Raw genomic sequence first — 19,407 nt, 5'->3', positions numbered from 1 at the left:
TTGTTACTCAGGATGCTGACATCACCAATGTTGACACAGGAAAAGAGCTACTGGTGTTGTCCACATTGCCACTGTTGCGGCTGTGAATGCAGGTGCTTGCTTTTGCCATCCAAGTGTTGCCTTATTCGGTGCAGAAATTTGATATGAGGCTGTGAAGGCCACTCATCACAGCAGCGGACTCGTGAAGCTTCTGCAAGTGCAGTTCTCCACTATTTGCTGCTTTGGCAGAACATGCCTTGGGCTGCATAAGCAGCTGCATTCAGGCTTGGGCTGGCTCTCTGTGGCTACCCATCTTTTTCCTATTGTAGTGTTCTTTTGCAACATCTGGTCGGACTCAGAAGGAAGACCAAATCCTGGACTCCTTAGTCTCTGAAATATAGCTATACCCAGAATAATGCACACCTAGAGTTCTCATGCTCTGTGTCACTGGAGCGGATGTGCATATGTCCTAATGGACATACCTTCACAAGAGTAAGCCTAGCATACTGCTGTGTGAGGCTCCCCTGCAGGAAGCAGGGCCAGTGTTGTGTGTGATTTTATTTTATTTATTTAAAATATTTATATACCACCACCTCTGATATTCAAAGCAGTGTACAGCAAAGAATAAAACACAACTGTGTTGCTTTGCTTGCAGAATACCCCCTTTTTTGGGGAAACCTAGATGTCACTTTGGCATAAAACTCAAGGGCATCTTCCTAACAAACAGTTTCTTGGCTTAACAAACCTTCAGGTCACCTGTTTTTCCTGGAAGCAGGAATTAAATTGAAGGCAAAAGCACAGTGTGTGCTTGGCTTCAGTAAGAAACCTTCCCCCTGGTTGCTGGTAGCTTTCCTGGAATCTCCTGCCCCATCTTTCCCTTCCTGGGACTGTATTCTGGTATGGGGACCTTAATGGCCATTCTGAGGAAGAGAATGTGGTAGTTCCTGCCAGACTATATACAGTGAGGTTTTAGAGGAACTGTGGAAAAGCACAGCAAGGAATTCTGGGCTATTCCCACGTAACGGAAGTGGTCTTGGAGGAGGACAAACAGAACAGGCTGCATGTTGCTTTTCAGAGCTCTAGTAGGCTATATAGAAAATACATCAAAAGTTTACTGTGTATTTTTAATGTAGGCTGAGGGACTCTATATTCTCATAATGCAATCTGGTCAACATAGAGATTGCAAGTAAAGATCCTCTTAGTACTTGTTCGACAATACTTTTGGGAAGGGAAGGGCAATGTTTTAACAGTGAGAATGGCTTAGCTTTCTGTCCAAAGGAGCAGTAACGAGACATGATTAACAGGGCCGGCCCATCCATAAAACAGGGGCACATACCTCAGTCCATCCGCTCACCTCTGCTGCTTGTCTTCCCACTCTCTGGGTCAGAAAAGGAAGAGGGAGACAGAGCAGAAGGGAGAGTGGTGGGATAGAGTGTCACCTGCTACCCGCTACTTTCCTCCACTCTTCCTCTTCTGCTTGGGCCCCTCTTCCTTTCCAATACAGACAGTGGGAGGAGCAGTACCTGACACATCACCAGCTATAGCGGAGAGCGTTTGGCATATCATCTCAGTCCCCACAAGGAAGCACCTGGTGATGAACATGTTCAGCAGCTAGTGAAGGAGAAGTAGCAGTAAGGCCTGTGAATGTATTCGCTGGGGTGAAACTAGAGTAGAGGAGTGCCATTTTTGCACATATTGTTTATTCTGGAAATTGGCAGAACCAAAGTGAAAGACTTCTAAATCCTTGGTTTGTGTACCACCTGAATCTACCATCTGGGGCCAGTTACTGCTTCCATTCCACCCACTGTTGTTTCCCTGTCCCCTTCCTTACATACTGACTGTTGCTGAGCCCACAGAGCTAGCCCTGGACCCCCTGGAGCTTCGGTGGGGGAGTGTGATGGTGCAGCATGACACCCCCACAGTGCCTTCAGGAAGTTCCCCATCCTCGGTCCATTCATTCAGGTCTGGGTCATAGGCATGGACACACTTCTGGTATTTCTTTCCACTTTCGTTCCAACCCCCAACGAGCAGGATTCTCCCACCGAGGGTGGCGATTCCAGCCATGCTCAAGCCAATGGGCAGGGGGGCCAAGGAACTCCACTGGTTGGTGGAAGGATTGTAGCATTCCACTGGCAGCACGTCCACCCTCTCCCCACGCGGGCCCAGCTGGCTGCCCCCCAGGACGTAGGCATGGTCTGCCAAGTTGGCAGCACAGTGCCAGCCCCTGGGACTACTCAGCCAAGGACCCTCTCGCCAAGAATCTGCAGCCGGGTCATAGCTACAGACAGTGCGGGAGTAGGCGTTGTTCACATAGCCACCTGTCACCAGGATCCTGTCACCAATGACCACACTAGCATGGCAGCAGCGGGGCAGCTCCATGTCCGCTTTGGCTTGCCAGTGGTTGGCAGAAGGGACATAGCATTCAATTGAGACAAGGGTGCCCTTGGCGTTGCGGCCTCCAATAGCATAGAGGTGCCCGTTGAACACACTGAGGCTGAAATGTGTTCTTTTGTGCGCCATGCTTGCCAGGTGCAGCCAAGTGTTGAAACGTGGGTCATACCTGCGGAACAAATAAGGTGGTGAGGATTTTACAGGGTTGGTGTATGATGCCTTTGACTCCCATCAGTCCTTGCTTTTTTGTTGCCCAATAATCACATGAACCTTTGCTTTCATTCATTTTCCCCCAAATGCCTACTACATCTATGTGGCAGGGACTCTCACAAATTCCTCACTTATCCTGGCTTCTGAGGTGACCCCTTTGCTTGGCAGAAGCCCCAACACAATGGAAGGCAACATGATTTACATATATTAGGTTTCAAGTTCAGTCCTTGGCATCTTCTGTCAAAAGATCTGGGAAAGCTCCTCACCCGGGTCTTTGAAGAGCCCCTGTCTGTAATAGGAGCCAGTCAAGTGCTTCCCAAAATTTTAGCACCAGAACTCACTTTTAAAAATGAGCCACTAATGACCCACTTTTAAAAATGACCCAAAATCGTGACCCACTAGACAAAAAAGATCTAGAAAGAAATATTAAATTTATTAATGATTAATCAATATTAATTAATGATTGGGGTCCTGCGCTCCCAAGACTGCTAGAGGCCTTACTAGAGGTCTAGTAAGTAGTATGTGTGTGTGTAGACATTTGCTAGACTCTCCTTAGAAATGGACTTCAAGGACTGTTTCCCCCAAACCTTTACAGTCATTCCAGGGTACCCAGAAGGCTGAATTGGAGAGCCAGATGTGCAGTTAGGGACTTCTAGGCCTGACAGAAGGCTGAAACTGGGTTCACGCGTGGTCTACAGTATGCCAATTACTATAGGAAATTGGAAAATGCGGGATTTTAATTTGGGGGCATGGAATTTCCTCGCACCAGCTAACAATTTTCTTCTGCAAACTGGGCAAAGATGCTTATAAAGTTTTTTTGTTTATGTTTCAAAAACTTTTTGTCAACCACCAAAAATTGACTCACAACCCACTGGCGGGTCCCTACCCAGTTTGGGAAACACTGGCTAGCCCATAGACCAGGGGTCTCCAAACCCTGGCCTGAGGGCCAGCTGTGGCCTGCAGAGAGCCGCTATCCAACCCTTGGCCAGCCTCTGATCCCCTGAGAATCTGTGGCCCAGTTGACCAAACACAACCAGAGTTGTGCTTGTGGGGTGGGGGAATGGGGATCCATTTAAGTGCATGCTTTATTTCTTTGACTGTGTTGTTGCCTGGACATTTGAGCCCATTCATTCATTTAAGTTCCATCTTTAATGTATTTATTTAAATTATATATATATATATTTTTCTGGCCCTCAACACTGTGCCAGATATTTGATGCGGCCCTTTGGCCAAAAAGCTTAGAGACCCCTACCTTAAAGATTTCAGGCCCTGTTTGGGGAGGGGGGAACCAACCCTGCCTGGACAGCTAGTGCCAATCAGAACAGATATTTCTGGGCTTGATGAGCCAACAGTCTGGTTCTGTATAAGAGAGCATCGTATATTTAATATCCCCTCCCCCCAAATATCAGTCAGAAGCTTTGCTTTGCATTCTCATTACCTGCACAGATTGTCAACGGCATGTTTTGCCAGGTTCCGGGCATCGTTTTGATCTTCTCCTCCCGTCACGTAGAGAAATCCATCCATCACTGCCACACACTGGTTGAAACACTTGGTTGGCATCTCTGTGAGCTTGTTCCAGTTCTCTTCTTGATCTCTGTAGCTCACATCTTTGCTGAGAGCTTTCTCGCTTGCACACGGACGGCCACCGACCATGAGCAGCACCTTCTGGCCTCTTCGGATCTTGGTCCTTCTGGACTGAAGGTCATTTTGCTGGTAGGGCAGTAAGTGATAGTTCATGGCATCAACCAACAGTTTGTGGCAGTCTGGATTCTGCATCATACATGGCACGGCTTGAACATAGTTGATCAACTCATGAGCTGGGATGGTGCCAAACCTGACGTTTTTCAGGAGGTCAGCAGCATGCTTGATTCTCTTGGGGTCAAACTCAAGCCATTTCATGGCGATCTGAAAGGCCACAATCTCGCTAGAGATCTCCAGGCTGTCGTCCATTAGCAGTTCGTTGAGCTGATCAAAAGTGAGTTTCATGAATTGTTCAGTGTCGGAGAATTCTAGAAAATGTTCCTGAATGAACTTCATTGCAGCATCCTTTGTCTGGTTGAGGTTGTATGTTTCTGCCATATTGGTAATGTACATCCAGTTTTTCACATCCATCTCCTGGATGAGGAAATTGGTACACATGTTGAGGAGATCACACATCTGCAGCTGGCTGGCTGTGGAAATGATGCTGCCAATCGTATACAGAGAAAGACTCAGTTTTCCTGTGTAGGCATAGGTGATGACGGTAGCCAAGCCCAAGGAGGAGACATCTTGGAGGTCCACCTGTTGAAGGTGGGGGTTCCTGGACAGCAGGCTTCTGAAATACCCACTGCATGAAGACATGACCAACTTGTGAACACTGAAGGATTTTGTTTTGGTAGCAATAGTGAGGTCACAGAGGAACTTTTCTTGGTGCATGCGATTTATCTCCTCCAGAACATTGATGACGTGGCATGGATTCCTCACTTCCGTGGCAGTGCAGAGGAACCCATCTGAACCGTTTTCAAACAGGCCATCCACCTGCTGCTGGTGGTCAATGTCAAGTGAAGGGTCCTCTACCATTGTGGCATTAATGGTGGCCTCTATCTTCACCGGCTTGGTTTTCTTCAAGGCTTTCTTCTTGGGCGCCATGGGGGCAAGAGGCTGGCTGCAAGGAGACATTAAGGGGGAGGAGTTGTCAAGGAGTGTTGCATGTGACACATACAGAAATGTCCCACAAAAAATGGATTTATGCTGAAAACTTTCAGACACTTTTCATCGGGGGCCAGGAGACAGAGAGTAGGTGTCAGTAGGTGATTTTCACAGTGGAAGGAGGTGAAAAGCGGTGTGCCTCAAGGATCTGTCCTGGGACCAGCGCTTTTCAACCTGTTCATAAATGACCTGGAGACAGGGTTAAGCAGTGAGGTGGCCAAGTTTGCAGATGTCATTAAACTTTTCCAAGTGGTAAAGACCAGAATGGATTGTGAAGAGCTCCAGAAGGATTTCTCCAAACTGGGAGAATGGGCAGCAAAATGGCAGATGCATTTCAGTGTAAGTAAATGTAAAGTCATGCACACTGAGGCAAAATCCAAAACTTCTCACATATAGGCTAATGAGTTCTGAGCTATCTGTGATGGATCAGGAGAGTGATCTTAGGGTGTGTCATGAATATGTGCATGTTAGGCCTAGGTTAGCATGTGAAGCCTGAACCAAACTAAGTCAGTGTAAGGGAGAAGTTGCTAGCAGTTCCTAGCTGCAAGAATGTGAGTAAATAAACAAAAGGATTGTTGTCTCTCCTTTGCTGGCCAGAAAGGACAGACAACAAGAATTACAACCCCTTGAAATGTTTAACACCTTAGTAGACAGAGTGGCGCCTGATCAAGCGTGATGGAGTGCAGCTGTGGATCTCCAACTGGGAGGGGTAAGAACTAGGAGGGCTAGCAACCAGACCCACTCTGAGAAGGTTCTGTCCTCAAAAGTTTCTGATTGGACAGTCTAAATAGTATGAAGTCACCTCACTATCTATTAGCATAGGAACTATAAGAATGAGTGCCCAGGGTGTGTGTGTGTTACTTCTTAGACAGAGTTTTGAGTGCAACATCCTGCATGCGTGTGAGCTCCATTGTCCATCATGGGCACCTGGCCCCATAGGTAGCCCTGGAGCTAAGAGATCTACAAGAGTAACTGACCCAGGTGAGAGATAGGGATTAATAGAGATAGCCCGCTAGCTTTATTATTTTATTGCTGATGTGTTTTCTGGATGTTTATGCCTCTAGCATTTGCTGCCTTACTGTAACCTTATGTACTTAATAAACTAAAATCTCTTTTACCAAGTCGTTTCATTGTCTGTTGGGGACAAAGGTTCAGAATCCTGCCTAGCCGTTCAGCAAGCTACCAAGTGCTCATTGAGGTCTAGTAACTTGAGGGCTGAAGCTTTAATTGGAGAAAGAGCTCAGTGCCTGCAAAGGATAGGATTAAGCCTAGAAGGTCTCAGTGTTGCTGGACTGAGGCACTGGCACATACAGGGTGGTGGCAGTACTACTGAGCAGAGGGGCCTTGAGGGCTTTAGGGTTCAAGAACCAAGAACTCTGAGCACCCCAAACCCCCCTGGGTTTACGACAGGGTGTTGGTGGACAGCTCCATGAAAGTGTCAACTCAGTGTGTGGCGGTGGTGAAGAAGGCCAATTCTATGCTTGGGATCATTAGAAAAGGTATTGAGAATAAAACAGCTAATATTATAATGCTGTTGTACAAATTGATGGTAAAGCCACACCTGGAGTATTGCATCCTGGTTGCCACATCTTAAAAAGGACATAGTGGAAATGGAAAAGGTGCGGAAGAGAGCTACTAAGGGCGCAATCCTAACCCCTTATGTCAGTGCTTTCCAGCACTGGCATAGCAGTGCCAATGGGACATGTACTGCATCCTGCAGTTGAGTGTCACTCACAGAGGCCTCCTCAAAGTAAGGGAATGTTTGTTCCCTTACCTCGGAGCTGCATTGCCCTTATGTCAGTGCTGGAAAGCACTGACATAGGGGGTTAGGATTGCGCCCTAAGATGATTATGGGGCTGGGGCACCTTCCTTATGAGGAAAGGCTACGGCGTTTGGGCCTCTTCAGCCTAGAAAAGAGGCGCCTGAGGGGGGGACATGATTGAGACATACAAAATTATGCACGGGAAGGATAGAGTGGATAGAGAGATGCTCTTTACACTCTCACATAACACCAGAACCAGGGAATTGAGTGTTGGGAGAGTTAGGGCAGACAAAAGTAAATACAGGTCCAACCTTGTTATGCACGGATTTGACTCATGGCCACTGCAAATGTGCTGATCCCTGGGGAAGGGAAAAAATGCATCCCTTTAAAATCACAGTTTAAAAAACTGCTTTTTACTGTTGCAGAGAGACAGTCATGCAAGGGATTACAGGTATAACCTAATTATCCACAGATTTTTCTATCTCAACATGATGGGAAGTACCTTTTAAGTTAAAGGAAAACAGTCCTTTAACAATAGCCTCATTAATTCAATCAATCATTCTCTCTGCAGGTTTCACTCCTCCCTTCCCTCTGAGCACATGAAAGAAGGCTAAATGGCAGTGCCCCATTCTTTCCCCCTTGCTGGGGCGCCTGGTGAAGGGAGGGATTGCTGCCTTCTAGTGAAGCCTAAGCAACCAGAGAGAGACTGATGGCCTCTGTGTGCATTTCAAAAAGTCAGCAAGGGAAAGAGACTTTGTTCTTTAAATTGATTTGCTTTAGTGCGTTTTTTGCCATTCACGTGAGTCCTGGGAATGGAACCCTCGCCAATAATCTCAACCTGTATTTCTTTACCCAGCGTGTGATTAGTCTGTGGAACTCCTTGCCACAGGAAGTAGTGATGCCATCTTGCCTAGATTCCTTTAAGCGGGATCGGACAAATTTCTGGAGGAAAAGTTCATCATGGGTTACAAGTCATGGTAGGTATGTGCAAGCTCCTGGTTTTAGAAGCAGGCTAGCTCAGAATGCCAGATGTGAGGGAGGCACCAGGATGCAGGTCTCCTGTTATCTTACGTGCTCCCTGAGGCATTTGGTAGGTCACTGTGAGACACAGGAGGCTGGACTAGATAGGTCTTTGGCCTGATCCAGCTGGGCTTTTCTTATGTTCTTGTGATACAATTAGTAGATACAATTAGCAGTAGGAGGAGTGATACAGGTCAACAGGCATGTGGATGTGGGAGAACCCGTGGACATTATATATCTGGACTTTCAGAAGGCGTTTGACACGGTCCCTCACCAAAGGCTACTGAAAAAACTCCACAGTCAGGGAATTAGAGGACAGGTCCTCTCATGGATTGAGAACTGGTTGGAGGCCAGGAAGCAGAGAGTGGGTGTCAATGGGCAATTTTCACAATGGAGAGAGGTGAAAAGCGGTGTGCCCCAAGGATCTGTCCTGGGACCGGTGCTTTTCAACCTCTTCATAAATGACCTGGAGACAGGGTTGAGCAGTGAAGTGGCTAAGTTTGCAGACGACACCAAACTTTTCCGAGTGGTAAAGACCAGAAGTGATTGTGAGGAACTCCAGAAGGATCTCTCCAGACTGGCAGAATGGGCAGCAAAATGGCAGATGCGCTTCAATGTCAGTAAGTGTAAAGTCATGCACATTGGGGCAAAAAATCAAAACTTTAGATATAGGCTGATGAGTTCTGAGCTGTCTGTGACAGATCAGGAGAAAGATCTTGGGGTGGTGGTGGACAGGTCGATGAAAGTGTCGACCCAATGTGCGGCGGCAGTGAAGAAGGCCAATTCTATGCTTGGGATCATTAGGAAGGGTATTGAGAACAAAACGGTTAGTATTATAATGCCGTTGTACAAATCGATGGTAAGGCCACACCTGGAGTATTGTGTCCAGTTCTGGTCGCCGCATCTCAAAAAAGACATAGTGGAAATGGAAAAGGTGCAAAAGAGAGCGACTAAGATGATTACAGGGCTGGGGCACCTTCCTTATGAGGAAAGGCTACGGCGTTTGGGCCTCTTCAGCCTAGAAAAGAGACGCTTGAGGGGGGACATGATTGAGACATACAAAATTATGCAGGGGATGGACAGAGTGGATAGGGAGATGCTCTTTACACTCTCACATAATACCAGAACCAGGGGACATCCACTAAAATTGAGTGTTGGGCGGATTAGGACAGACAAAAGAAAATATTTCTTTACTCAGCGCGTGGTCGGTCTGTGGAACTCCTTGCCACAGGATGTGGTGCTGGCGTCTAGCCTAGACGCCTTTAAAAGGGGATTGGACGAGTTTCTGGAGGAAAAATCCATTATGGGGTACAAGCCATGATGTGTATGCGCAACCTCCTGATTTTAGGAATGGGTTAAGTCAGAATGCCAGATGTAGGGGAGAGCACCAGGATGAGGTCTCTTGTTATCTGGTGTGCTCCCTGGGGCATTTGGTGGGCCGCTGTGAGATACAGGAAGCTGGACTAGATGGGCCTATGGCCTGATCCAGTGGGGCTGTTCTTATGTTCTTATACAATTGCTCCCAGCAGTTGCCTGGTCACAATGCTTTGCGCCAGCAGCTCTTCGTATGTATGTGCTTCTCAAGGGCAGTGTGTGCCATAGTTCAAAAGGATTTGGAAGTGAAGAGTTGGGGCTCACTGAAACCTCTGGAAAGAGATCTGGCTGAATCTCCATGCCCACGGAGCAGCTTTGGTTTTAAACAGTTTTTCTCCCTTTCTACCTATAGGGCATTCATTCCACATTGACTTTCCTGCCACAGAACCTCTGCACATTGATGAACGCTCTGGGTCATGTCCAGAGCATTGCTTCTCATATGAGGCATATAAGGGGACTGAATGATCAAATGCTCCCCCTCCCAAGCGCACACACTTGAATTGCTCTTTACATATTCTTTGCTGGTGTATCAGGAGGAAGTGAGTTTTCTGGCTACCTGAAGGTTTTATGCCTTGGCTCCTGCAGTACTAGATGGGCTGAAATGGCTTTATTCCTATGCATTTGCTAGTAATTGTATAAGGAATCAGAGTTCAGCTCGTAGAGTAACTACCTGTAGTTTTGGCCAGGGAACTCAGGCCTAGATCATAAAGGTGTGTTTACGATGGGATCAAATTCTGTTGGCACCAGTCTTGTGGATTTCCCTGGAAATCTCCCATGCTTGATCAATTGGGATCTCTTTCAGCCTGCTGGAATGATTTGTTTTCAGAATTCCTTTCCTGCTTTCCCCCAAAATGATCCAAGATGGCTGGCAACCCCTGCCACCACCATCACCTGAACACCTAAGGACAGCTCCAGATCCAGAAGGAGAGGGGACCTTATGTTGCAGCCAACAAACTGAGTCACAAATCAGGACTCTTCTGTTTCAAATCTTGCCTCTGCCATGAACTCACAAGGTGTCCTTGGGCAAGTCACTCCGTCTCAGCCTTAGCTTGCAGTATGAGGTCATAACACTGACTTGTGCACCCTGGGTCTCTCAAGGAGCCTGCCACCCCCATCCAAGACAGGTCAGATCCCTCCAGCCAGGTCAGGGGATCCATGATGCACAAGCTGCAGCTGGAGACCAGCAGTGCCTGAAACCCAGTGGTGTGTGGGCTTGGAGGCCTGGTCACACTCGGTGAGTGTGCCTGATCTCTGAACTCAGCATGGTGTGGACCTGGCCTGAATGGGGGGGGGGGGGGAATTAGCACTAGCCATTCCTCAGCTGTTTCTGTCCACTTTCCCTTCCCTGCACGGCAAGTGATTTGAGCCCCTGGGTGACAAACCTGTTTGTTACAGGCCAGAAATAGCTGAAGCACTGCTGCCTTGCAGCCCTCCGAGCGGGATGTGAAGATCAAGTTTCTGAAGGGTTAAGCAATCAGCAATTCTTAGAACAGGATGGGGAGGAGGCAAAGGATGAGCAGCAGATCGTCAGTGCCATTCCAGGCCAGGGGTGCCAATTTTTCCAACCGGTCTCTGTGTCTATATAGTTTGTGCCGCAGACATTAGCAGTGATCTATCTTTCTTTTTGTGCTCTGAAAAGCATCACCTGCTGATCCCAGCAGAATCAAGCTGCAGTTAAAGCACAAGAGCAGGCCAGTCTTTTTTTTCCTGGTCAGATGGCAACCCTGCTCTGAGAGCTGGTGCAGCATAGTGGCCGAGACTGAACTGCAAATTCGACTTCCGCAGGTTTGAATCTCACCCCTGCCATGAACTTTCCAGATGGTCTTATGCAAGCCACTCTCCCTCGGACTCTCATCTGCAATATGGGGGTAATTATACTTACCCTTCCAGGACAACCAGAAGCACATGCATGTGTGAAGTGCTTTGATCACTCAAAAGTGCTAACAAATGCCCAGTATTACAACTCAGTGCAGTTGAAGGGGAGGAGGAAGCCACAGTTCAATGTCTGAGCCTTTTTTACATGAAGAAAGTCCCCAGTTCAATCGTTTGCATTGCCAGCAGTGTTCCCTTTAAGCAGCACACATAGCTAGCAAATTAATAATTGAATGGATGGATGGATGGATGGATGGATGAATGGCTCAGAGCCCTGGGAAGCTGAGCTCCATACAGCTTGGAGCTCAGCACTCTCAGAAGACCTATGACAGCTACACCGGCACTGGAAAATTGGATAGGATCAGGCCCTCGGGGAGGTGATTCAGGGCCCAATCCTATCCAATTTTCCAGTGCTGGTGCTGCTGTGCCAATGGGGTATGCACTGCTTCCTGTGTTGGGGAGGTAGTCATAGAGGTCTCCTTAAGGTATGGGTACATTTGTTCCCTTACCTTGGGGCTGCATTGCGGCTGCATCGGTGCTGGAAAGTTGGATAGGATTGGGTCCTCAGAGATCCTTGCTGAGGGATGTGGTGGGACTATGTGCCCTCCCCAGAGAATGATTAGAAGGAAGCATGGCCCAAGCAGAAACACATGCAAAGAACCAACGAACACCGTTCCTTGGTGAATGGATGCTTGGGGCTTGCAAGAGCCATTCCTTCATTAACTTGCAACAATTTGTTGTCCTCTCAAAGCACACGGCCTACATGTTGGGAGTCACTGGCATAGGAGGTGAGCTTTAAGTGCTCATAAAATCTAAATGGTGTGGACTAAAAATGCTGGAAACCAATGGGGAAAATATTGCCCTGCCCTGGAAGGAAGGAAACTTCTCCTCAGAAGGAAGAATGGGCACTTTCTACCTTTCTTTCCAGGAAATACTACGTGGTCCTGAGATGCCAGGGGGAGGGCTGTCCTAATGCCACTGACCGGTCTAGGAGTGGACCTTGAACATGACCAACTGCACTGGAGGCACTGGAATTCCCTGACTTGAAGAAAGCAACATTACAGTTGACAGGTGCAGAGGAATCCCAGAAGCATCCCCTTCGATTCAAACACTGGTCCACCTCTCAGTCCCTGACTGATTGGGAGAAGGGGCCACAGGAACTGGGCTACCTGACTGCTGCAAGGAGTTTGTGCAACATTGTTCCTGGAGCTGATTGAGCTGATCGACCAATACAGGTGTGTTGGTGTGTAAGAACAAAGTGGACCTTTAGTTTTAATCTAGAAGAACTGTGCTCCAGCTTTCAACAGTTTGGAAACATAAGAACATAAGAACTGCCCCACTGGATCAGGCCATAGGCCCATCTAGTCCAGCTTCCTGTATCTCACAGCGGCCCACCAAATGCCCCAGGGAGCACACCAGATAACAAGAGACCTCATCCTGGTGCCCTCCCTTGCATCTGACATAGCCCATTTCTAAAATCAGGAGGTTGCACATCATGGCTTGTAACCTGTAATGGATTTTTCCTCCAGAAACTTGTCCAATCCCCTTTTAAAGGCGTCCAGGCCAGATGCCATCACCACATCCTGTGGCAAGGAGTTCCACAGACCAACCACTCGCTGAGTAAAGAAATATTTTCTTTTGCCTGTTCTAACTCTCCCAACACTCAATTTTAGTGGATGTTCCCTGGTTCTGGTGTTACATGAGAGTGTAAAGAGCATCTCTCTATCCATTCTGTCCATCCCCTGCATAATTTTGTATGTCTCAATCATGTCCCCCCTCAAACAGGTTAGTTATGTTTTCTACAAGGGAGCCAGCTGCAGGCTGTACAGCAGCTGCCCCAGGCAGGTGGCAGGAGATTTCTTCCTTCCCTGGAACCATTTTGCCAATTCCCCCACTGCTCCCCACCACCACTTGGTAAGCCAGGCTGGCGTTCAGGGCCGAATGAGGAGGCTTACCGGGCAGTGGTGAGGAGCAGGAGTCGGCAATGGATGTGACTGCGTCTTCATGCCACTGCTCTTTACTATAGCGGCAACTGTGAAGGGCTTGTGGCTGTCCACTGTTCAGTTCCTGGGGGGGGGGGTAGCTGAGAAGTTCACATGCTTCCAAAGCTTGGGGGAGCTTGGGGGAGGCACTGTTTGGGGGGGCTCTTGCAGAGCTGTTGCCCAGGGTCCCCCCAAAAGTTGGAGAATGGAAAGGAACACAGTCTCATTTTGTTTTCCCTGCCCTTTCCCCTTCCTCTCTTGTCTCCCAATGTGTCACATTTTATATTTAGGTATTTTTACTGTTTTAAATTATAAGACAAGACCATCAATTTACATGGCGCTTTAAAAAACTTAAGGGGACAGATCTCTGGCTCATGCAGCCTATAGTTAAAATATGAGACATGGGAACAGAGGTAGAAGCAGGATAAAACCACACTCCCCACACCATTTTCCCGTGCACCCAGGGCCGGTGCCCAGTTAATGGGGACTTTCAGGCCAAGCCTTCCACTTGCCCTCCTGTGGAGCCCACCCCTTGATGGTGGGTGCGGTGCTATCACTACTCTCAAGACTGAAGGTTCAGAGGTCAGCCCAGCTAGATGGGCCTTCTGACTGGGCCTGGAACCTTGACCAGCAGTCCCATGGGTTGTATTTCAGGTCTGTGACTTTTGTTCCTGCAAATAAGTTGCTTGTGTTGTATGTGGCCTTTGTCTATCTCTAAAAAAATATACATTTCAGACTGGAAATCTGAGCCCAAAGCCATTGTTTCCCCCTCTCGGTCGTCTGCAGCCTGGTGTCCCTTTTCTTAAAGGACTCACTTTGTTTGCTCCGTGCCTACCATTAGATAGCTCAAGCCACCTGTTAAAGCAGCCTGCAGATATTCAAGTGGAAAGGGCAGAGAGTGGCTCGCGCAAGCCGGTTTGAGACAATAGCTGCCTCTGCTCCCTACCTTGGTGTTGAGAAAAGTTGATCCAATGGAGGCTGTACGAACCAGTGCCTGCCAGCTGAAAGACTCTCGGAGCCCAGGCAGGAGTCCAAAATGCAACCACTCTCCTGTCCCTCTTCCCCCTCTCCCAATTTGGACAGGCCAGCTGATGAGTCTTGTCAAGTCACCAATTACGCTGGCTGGAAGGGACTGACGCAAAACGTTTGACATTGCAGGAACAGGAGATCAGCCATGCCAGCCAAATGCAACCTCCTGTGGCTAGAATCCGGGTGTTTGCACTGCACCTTCACCCTTTGACTGACTGATGGTATGATAGCAAAGGGCGTGGGAGGTCCCCAATTTGAAATTGAAAAGCTCAATTTCAGTGAAAAGCTCAGCTGGTCTGTTCTTTTGGGCTCAGCCCCCTTCTTCAAATCCTCAGTGTGGAGATTACACTGGCCTACCTTATCAGACTGTTATGAAGATGATAGAGTCCTGCTGCATTTATTGATTGCTGTAGTCTTACTCTAAGAAGTTCAGGTCAGTGTATGTGGCTCCTTCCCCATTCGATCTTCACAATAAACCCTGAGGTAGGCTAGGCAGAGTGAGAAAGCAACTGACCCAAAGACACTCAGAAAGCTTAATGGCTGAACAAGCCTTTGAACCCAGGATTTCCCTTGTCTAACCACACAATCCTATGCATGTCTACTCAGAAGGAAGTCCCATTGTGCTCAATGGGGCTTTCTCCCAGCCTAGGAAAGTGTGTATATGATTGTAGCCTAAGTCCAGCACTAACCACTATATCCCACACATTCATTGCATGGTCTATAACAGGGGTGCCCAAACCCCGGCCCGGGGGCCATTTGCGGCCCTCGAGGTCTCTCAATGCGGCCCTCAGGGAGCCCCCAGTCTCCAATGAGTCTCTGGCCCTCTGGAGATTTGTTGAAGCCTGCACTGGCCCAACACAACTTCTCTCAGCGTGAGGGCGACTGTTTGACCTCTCGTGTGAGCTGTGGGATGAGAGCTCCCTCCACTGCTTGCCCTTTCACATATGTGACTCAGCAGCAGCAGCAAAGGAAAGGCCGGCCTTGCTTTGTGCAAGGCCTTTTATAGGCATTGAGCTATTGCAAGACCTTCATTCATTCATATAAGTTCATCTTTAATATATTCATTTATGTAAACTTATGTACATTTATTCAAATTTTGTATGTAAATTAATTCTTTTCCCCCCCGGCCCCCGACACAGTGTCAGAGAGCTGATGTGGCCCTCCTGCCAAAAACTTTGGACACCCCTGGTCTATAACAGTGGTTCTCACACTTTTAGCACTGGGACCCACTTTTTTTAGAATGAGAATCTGTCAGGACCCACTGAAAGTGATGTCATGACTGGAAGGGACATCAGTAAGCAGGAAAATTTTTCAATAATCCAAGGCTGCCATCCTACCCATACATTCCTAGGAGTTAGCCCCATTGACTATCATTGTTAAACACATATACAGAGTAGCCTGTTCAAAGTACAGACCTGTAACAGTTCCCCAGATGCAGTCACATCCCAGGGTAGCATCAAGTCTAATATATTAAAAATTAAATATTGAAATGGAGACCCACCTGAAATCGGCTCGTGACCCACCTAGTGGGACCTGACCCTTAGTCGGAGAAACACTGCTCCAGGCATTTTTGTTTTCTGGTTTTTTGCCCATAACTTTGGGCAGAGTGGAGCGATTTCACTCCGGTTTTGTGCGCCACCTTCTGCTGGCAATTCCACATCCAACGGTATATGACATGATGGGGTTCTTCCCATATACATATATATAGAGCAGTGATTCTCACACATTTAACACCAGGACCCACTTTTTAGAATCAGAATCTGTCAGGACCCACTGGAAGTGATGTCATGACCAGAAGTGACATCAGCAAGCAGAGAAATTTTTTAAAAAGCCTAGGCTGCAATCCCACCCACACTTACCCAGGAGTAAGCCCCATTGACTGTCATTGTTAAAAGCATATACATAGCTTGTTCAAAGTACAGGTTTGTAACATTTCCCCAAATGCAGTCACATCCCATGGGAGCATCAAGTCTAATATATTAAAAAAAATATTGAAATGAATGGGGACCCACCTGAAATTGGCTCAAAACCCACCTAGTGGGTCCCGGCCCACAGTTTGAGAAACACTGTTCTATAAGATCTGTTCCAGAGAGGGAAGTGATAAGCTGCGGTGAGCGCATTCTGGACTGTGCCATTTCAGACTGCCAGCAGGGAGTCATTTTTTGATTATTACATACTATTATTTAAATGATTTATATCCCACCTTTTGTCTGATAAATGGAGCACATCCTGCATTTCTAGCAAATCCAGCAAATAAGGGAGAGGTTTGCACTCAACCCTTTCTCTTCATTTGCTGCATGCAGTGAAGTGCTTTACTTATTTATGTATATTTTTGCACAGGGCAGCATTCTAAAATATGACACCCCACACGCAATCTGAAGTGTAGCAGTCCAGAATTCTACCCCCCCCCCCAATTCTGCATAACATGTAATTAGAATTCTGAGGAAGCAGAGGAAGCAGTACTACAGTACCACTTTAGGTGCATGGGTGGAGGTGGTGGTGGAAACACCAGTTTTAAATGCTCACCTGATAAAACACACAACTCACCCCCATACACACCACCACCACCACCAAAATTTCCTACATGTAAAAAACTAGCCTACCAGGGAAAAATGCTTTAGCCCATTGCTTTCTTTGCTGTTCTAGTATTTTCCTTACAGGCAGCTTGTCCCTTTTTGGTTGTGAATTCAAAAATGTGACCATGGCCTGCAGTTTGAACTGGCCCGATCCTTTCTCCACCATGGTCTGCTACCACCTTGTTCTGCCACATGTCCAAGGGTCAAACATGAGCTGTTAGTGCAGGTGTGTTTAAACTCTGATTTGCCCCAAGCATGTACGTATAAAGGTGGAGTGGGTTAGAGGCCTGATTTTTGGAGCAAAAGGGTCCTGATGCTTCCCTCTGCCTGTGGCTTCCCTCCCTATAGTCTGTCCCCATCCACTGACCTCTGGCATTAGCAGTGAGAAAGTGCTTGGAAGCAGAGGCTAGGGGAGGCATGGGTGGGGAGGGGTGCAGCCAGCCTATCCATGAGGCTGCCTGGGTGTGGAGGAGAGGAGAGCAGTGGGTGACAGTGTAAGCTCTGTGCAATGTTTTTTGTTTTTTTTAAGAGGTTGTGTGCCCAGGGTGACCAGATGTCCTCCTTCTCCAGGACATGTCCTCTTTTTTAGCCTTGTGCATTGGAAAAGAACTTAAATGTCCTCCTTTTCCCTGTGAGTGGGCCCCTGCGGTCAACACAGAGCCTTCTTATAATTGATAAATTATATGTAATAAATTTTAGGTAATCTTCCTCCTAGCAATTTTCCCATGTCAGTGCAGGGTCTGCTGTTCTGCAAATTCCCTGTGCCAGCAAACTCCCATCACCACCTCCTCGCAGTGCCAGCTGGGAACAAAGATCGACTTTGATTGGGCCAAAGGTGAGGGAGGTCAGCAACAGACGGTGTTACCTGTTGGCTGAATGAAATTCTTCTTTCAGTCACATCAGCAAGCAATAAATTCTAGGTAATATAGTTTTAAATTTAATAAGACTATATTGTTTAAATTAACCACACAAAAGCAATATATGAGTGATTTTAGCTTTTATATTGTCATGCCCTACATTTTTCTTGGATGTCCTCAATTTTGGGGCGCTTGGTCCTCTTTTGCACCTGGTCACCTGTGTGTGCTACCTTACTGGGTGACGCTCCCACCTCCACTCCTCCTGCTCCCTGGACTGGAGAAGGAGGCGGAAGTGGAGCAGAAAAGTATGTGTGGAGGGGGAACACTGGTGGTGGGAGCTTTGGATGTTCTAGCCCAGGGGTGTCCAAACTTTTTGGCAAGAGGGCCACATCATCTCTCTGACACTGTGTCGGGGGCCGGGGAAAAAAAGAATTAATTTAAGAACATAAGAACATAAGAACAGCCCACTGGATCAGGCCAAAGGCCCATCTAGTCCAGCTTCCTGTATCTCACAGTGGCCCACCAAATGCCCCTGGGAACACACAAGACAGCAAGAGACCTGCATCCTGGTGCCCTCCCTTGCATCTGACATAGTCCATTTCTAAAATCAGGAAGTTGCACATACACATCATGTCTTGTAGCCCTTAATGGATTTTTCCTCCAGAAATTTGTCCAATCCCCTTTTAAAGGCAATTAGGCCAGATGCCTTCACCACACCCTGTGGCAAGGACTTCCACAGACCAACCACAAATTTACATTTCAAATTTGAATAAATTTACATAAATGAATATATTAGAGATGGAACTTATATGAATGAATGAAGGTCTTGCAATAGCTCAAGGCCGGTCTTTGCTGCTGCTGCATCCCAGGCATGAAGCAGCAAGTAGTGGTGGGAGCCCTTGGCCTGCAGCTCATGTGAGAGGTCAAACAGTTGCCCTCACGCTGAGCGCAGTTGTGTTGGTCCAGTGTGGGCTCCAGCAAGTCTCTGGGGGACCAGAGGCTCATTGGAGAGTGGGGGCCGGATTGGGAGGGCTGCAAGTGGCCCAGGGCAGTGGTGTAGCTGGAGAGGGGGTGGAGCACTAGCCTGGCAGGGAGGTGGGCAAGCAACCCCTCCCTTCGGAACCATTCCTGACAGGGGAGAAACGGAGCCATATGGGAGCCACCGCTTGGGAGAGCCACGAGAGCCGCCAAGGGGGCTGACCCGGGCTAAGTGGCATAGCTGGAGGGGGGTGGAGCAGGCAAAGTGGTGGGGGGCAGGCAAGCAGCCCCTCCCTTTGGAGCTATTCCTGGGGGGGCAAAACGGAGTTGGGGAATGGCTCCAAAGGGAGGGGCCGCTTGCCCACCTCCCTGCCAGGCTGAGTGCTCTGCCCCCCTCCATGCCAGTGCCCCCTGGTTGGGGTTTGGGTACCCCTGCTCTAGCCCACCGCTCTCCTCCTCCTCCTCCACACTTCTTCTTCTCCGTCCCCAACTTCCTGTTCCAGTGGCGCAGGGCTGGGGGCAGAGAGGGGCGGCTGGAGGTGGAGGTGAGCCGCCCCATCCACAACCAGCAGCCAGAGGCTGGAGGCCACACAGGAAGGCCTTGTGGGGGTGGCCCCCTCAGGGGAAGGCCTCAGGGAGACTCTCAAGTGGCGCACACGTGCCTGCCCAGCCTTGACACGCGTCTAAGA

General features: G+C 48.2%; 1 protein-coding gene across 2 annotated transcripts; it reads right to left on the bottom strand.

Moving 5' to 3' along the window:
- Positions 1–1,773: 1,773 nt before the first annotated feature.
- Positions 1,774–14,336, bottom strand: LOC136661376 (kelch-like protein 31). Of its 2 annotated transcripts, XM_066638584.1 has the most exons (4): positions 14,225–14,336; positions 7,342–7,389; positions 4,019–5,224; positions 1,774–2,539 (listed from the first exon to the last, which is right to left on the bottom strand). In XM_066638584.1, the coding sequence occupies exons 3-4, from the start codon at positions 5,206–5,208 to the stop codon at positions 1,807–1,809; spliced, it is 1,923 nt and encodes a 640-aa protein (XP_066494681.1). In that variant the 5' UTR covers positions 5,209–5,224; positions 7,342–7,389; positions 14,225–14,336; the 3' UTR covers positions 1,774–1,806. The 2 variants fall into 2 exon arrangements, with proteins under 2 accessions (XP_066494681.1, XP_066494680.1); XM_066638583.1 differs by lacking the exon at positions 7,342–7,389.
- Positions 14,337–19,407: the final 5,071 nt, after the last annotated feature.

Source organism: Tiliqua scincoides, chromosome 10 (assembly GCF_035046505.1).
Source record: "Tiliqua scincoides isolate rTilSci1 chromosome 10, rTilSci1.hap2, whole genome shotgun sequence".
Lineage (NCBI taxonomy): Eukaryota > Metazoa > Chordata > Lepidosauria > Squamata > Scincidae > Tiliqua > Tiliqua scincoides.
This window is presented reverse-complemented; position numbering and strand designations above follow the sequence as displayed.

What these genes read in the sequence shown, in the direction of transcription:
- LOC136661376 (XM_066638584.1), bottom strand. Translation starts at nt 5,208, where the DNA reads ATGGCGCCCAAGAAGAAAGCCTTGAAGAAAACCAAGCCGGTGAAGATA. An exon ending in GCCGTTGACAATCTGTGCAG is followed by an intron (nt 2,540 to 4,018) that starts GTAATGAGAATG and finishes TTTGTTCCGCAG; the next exon opens with GTATGACCCACGTTTCAACA.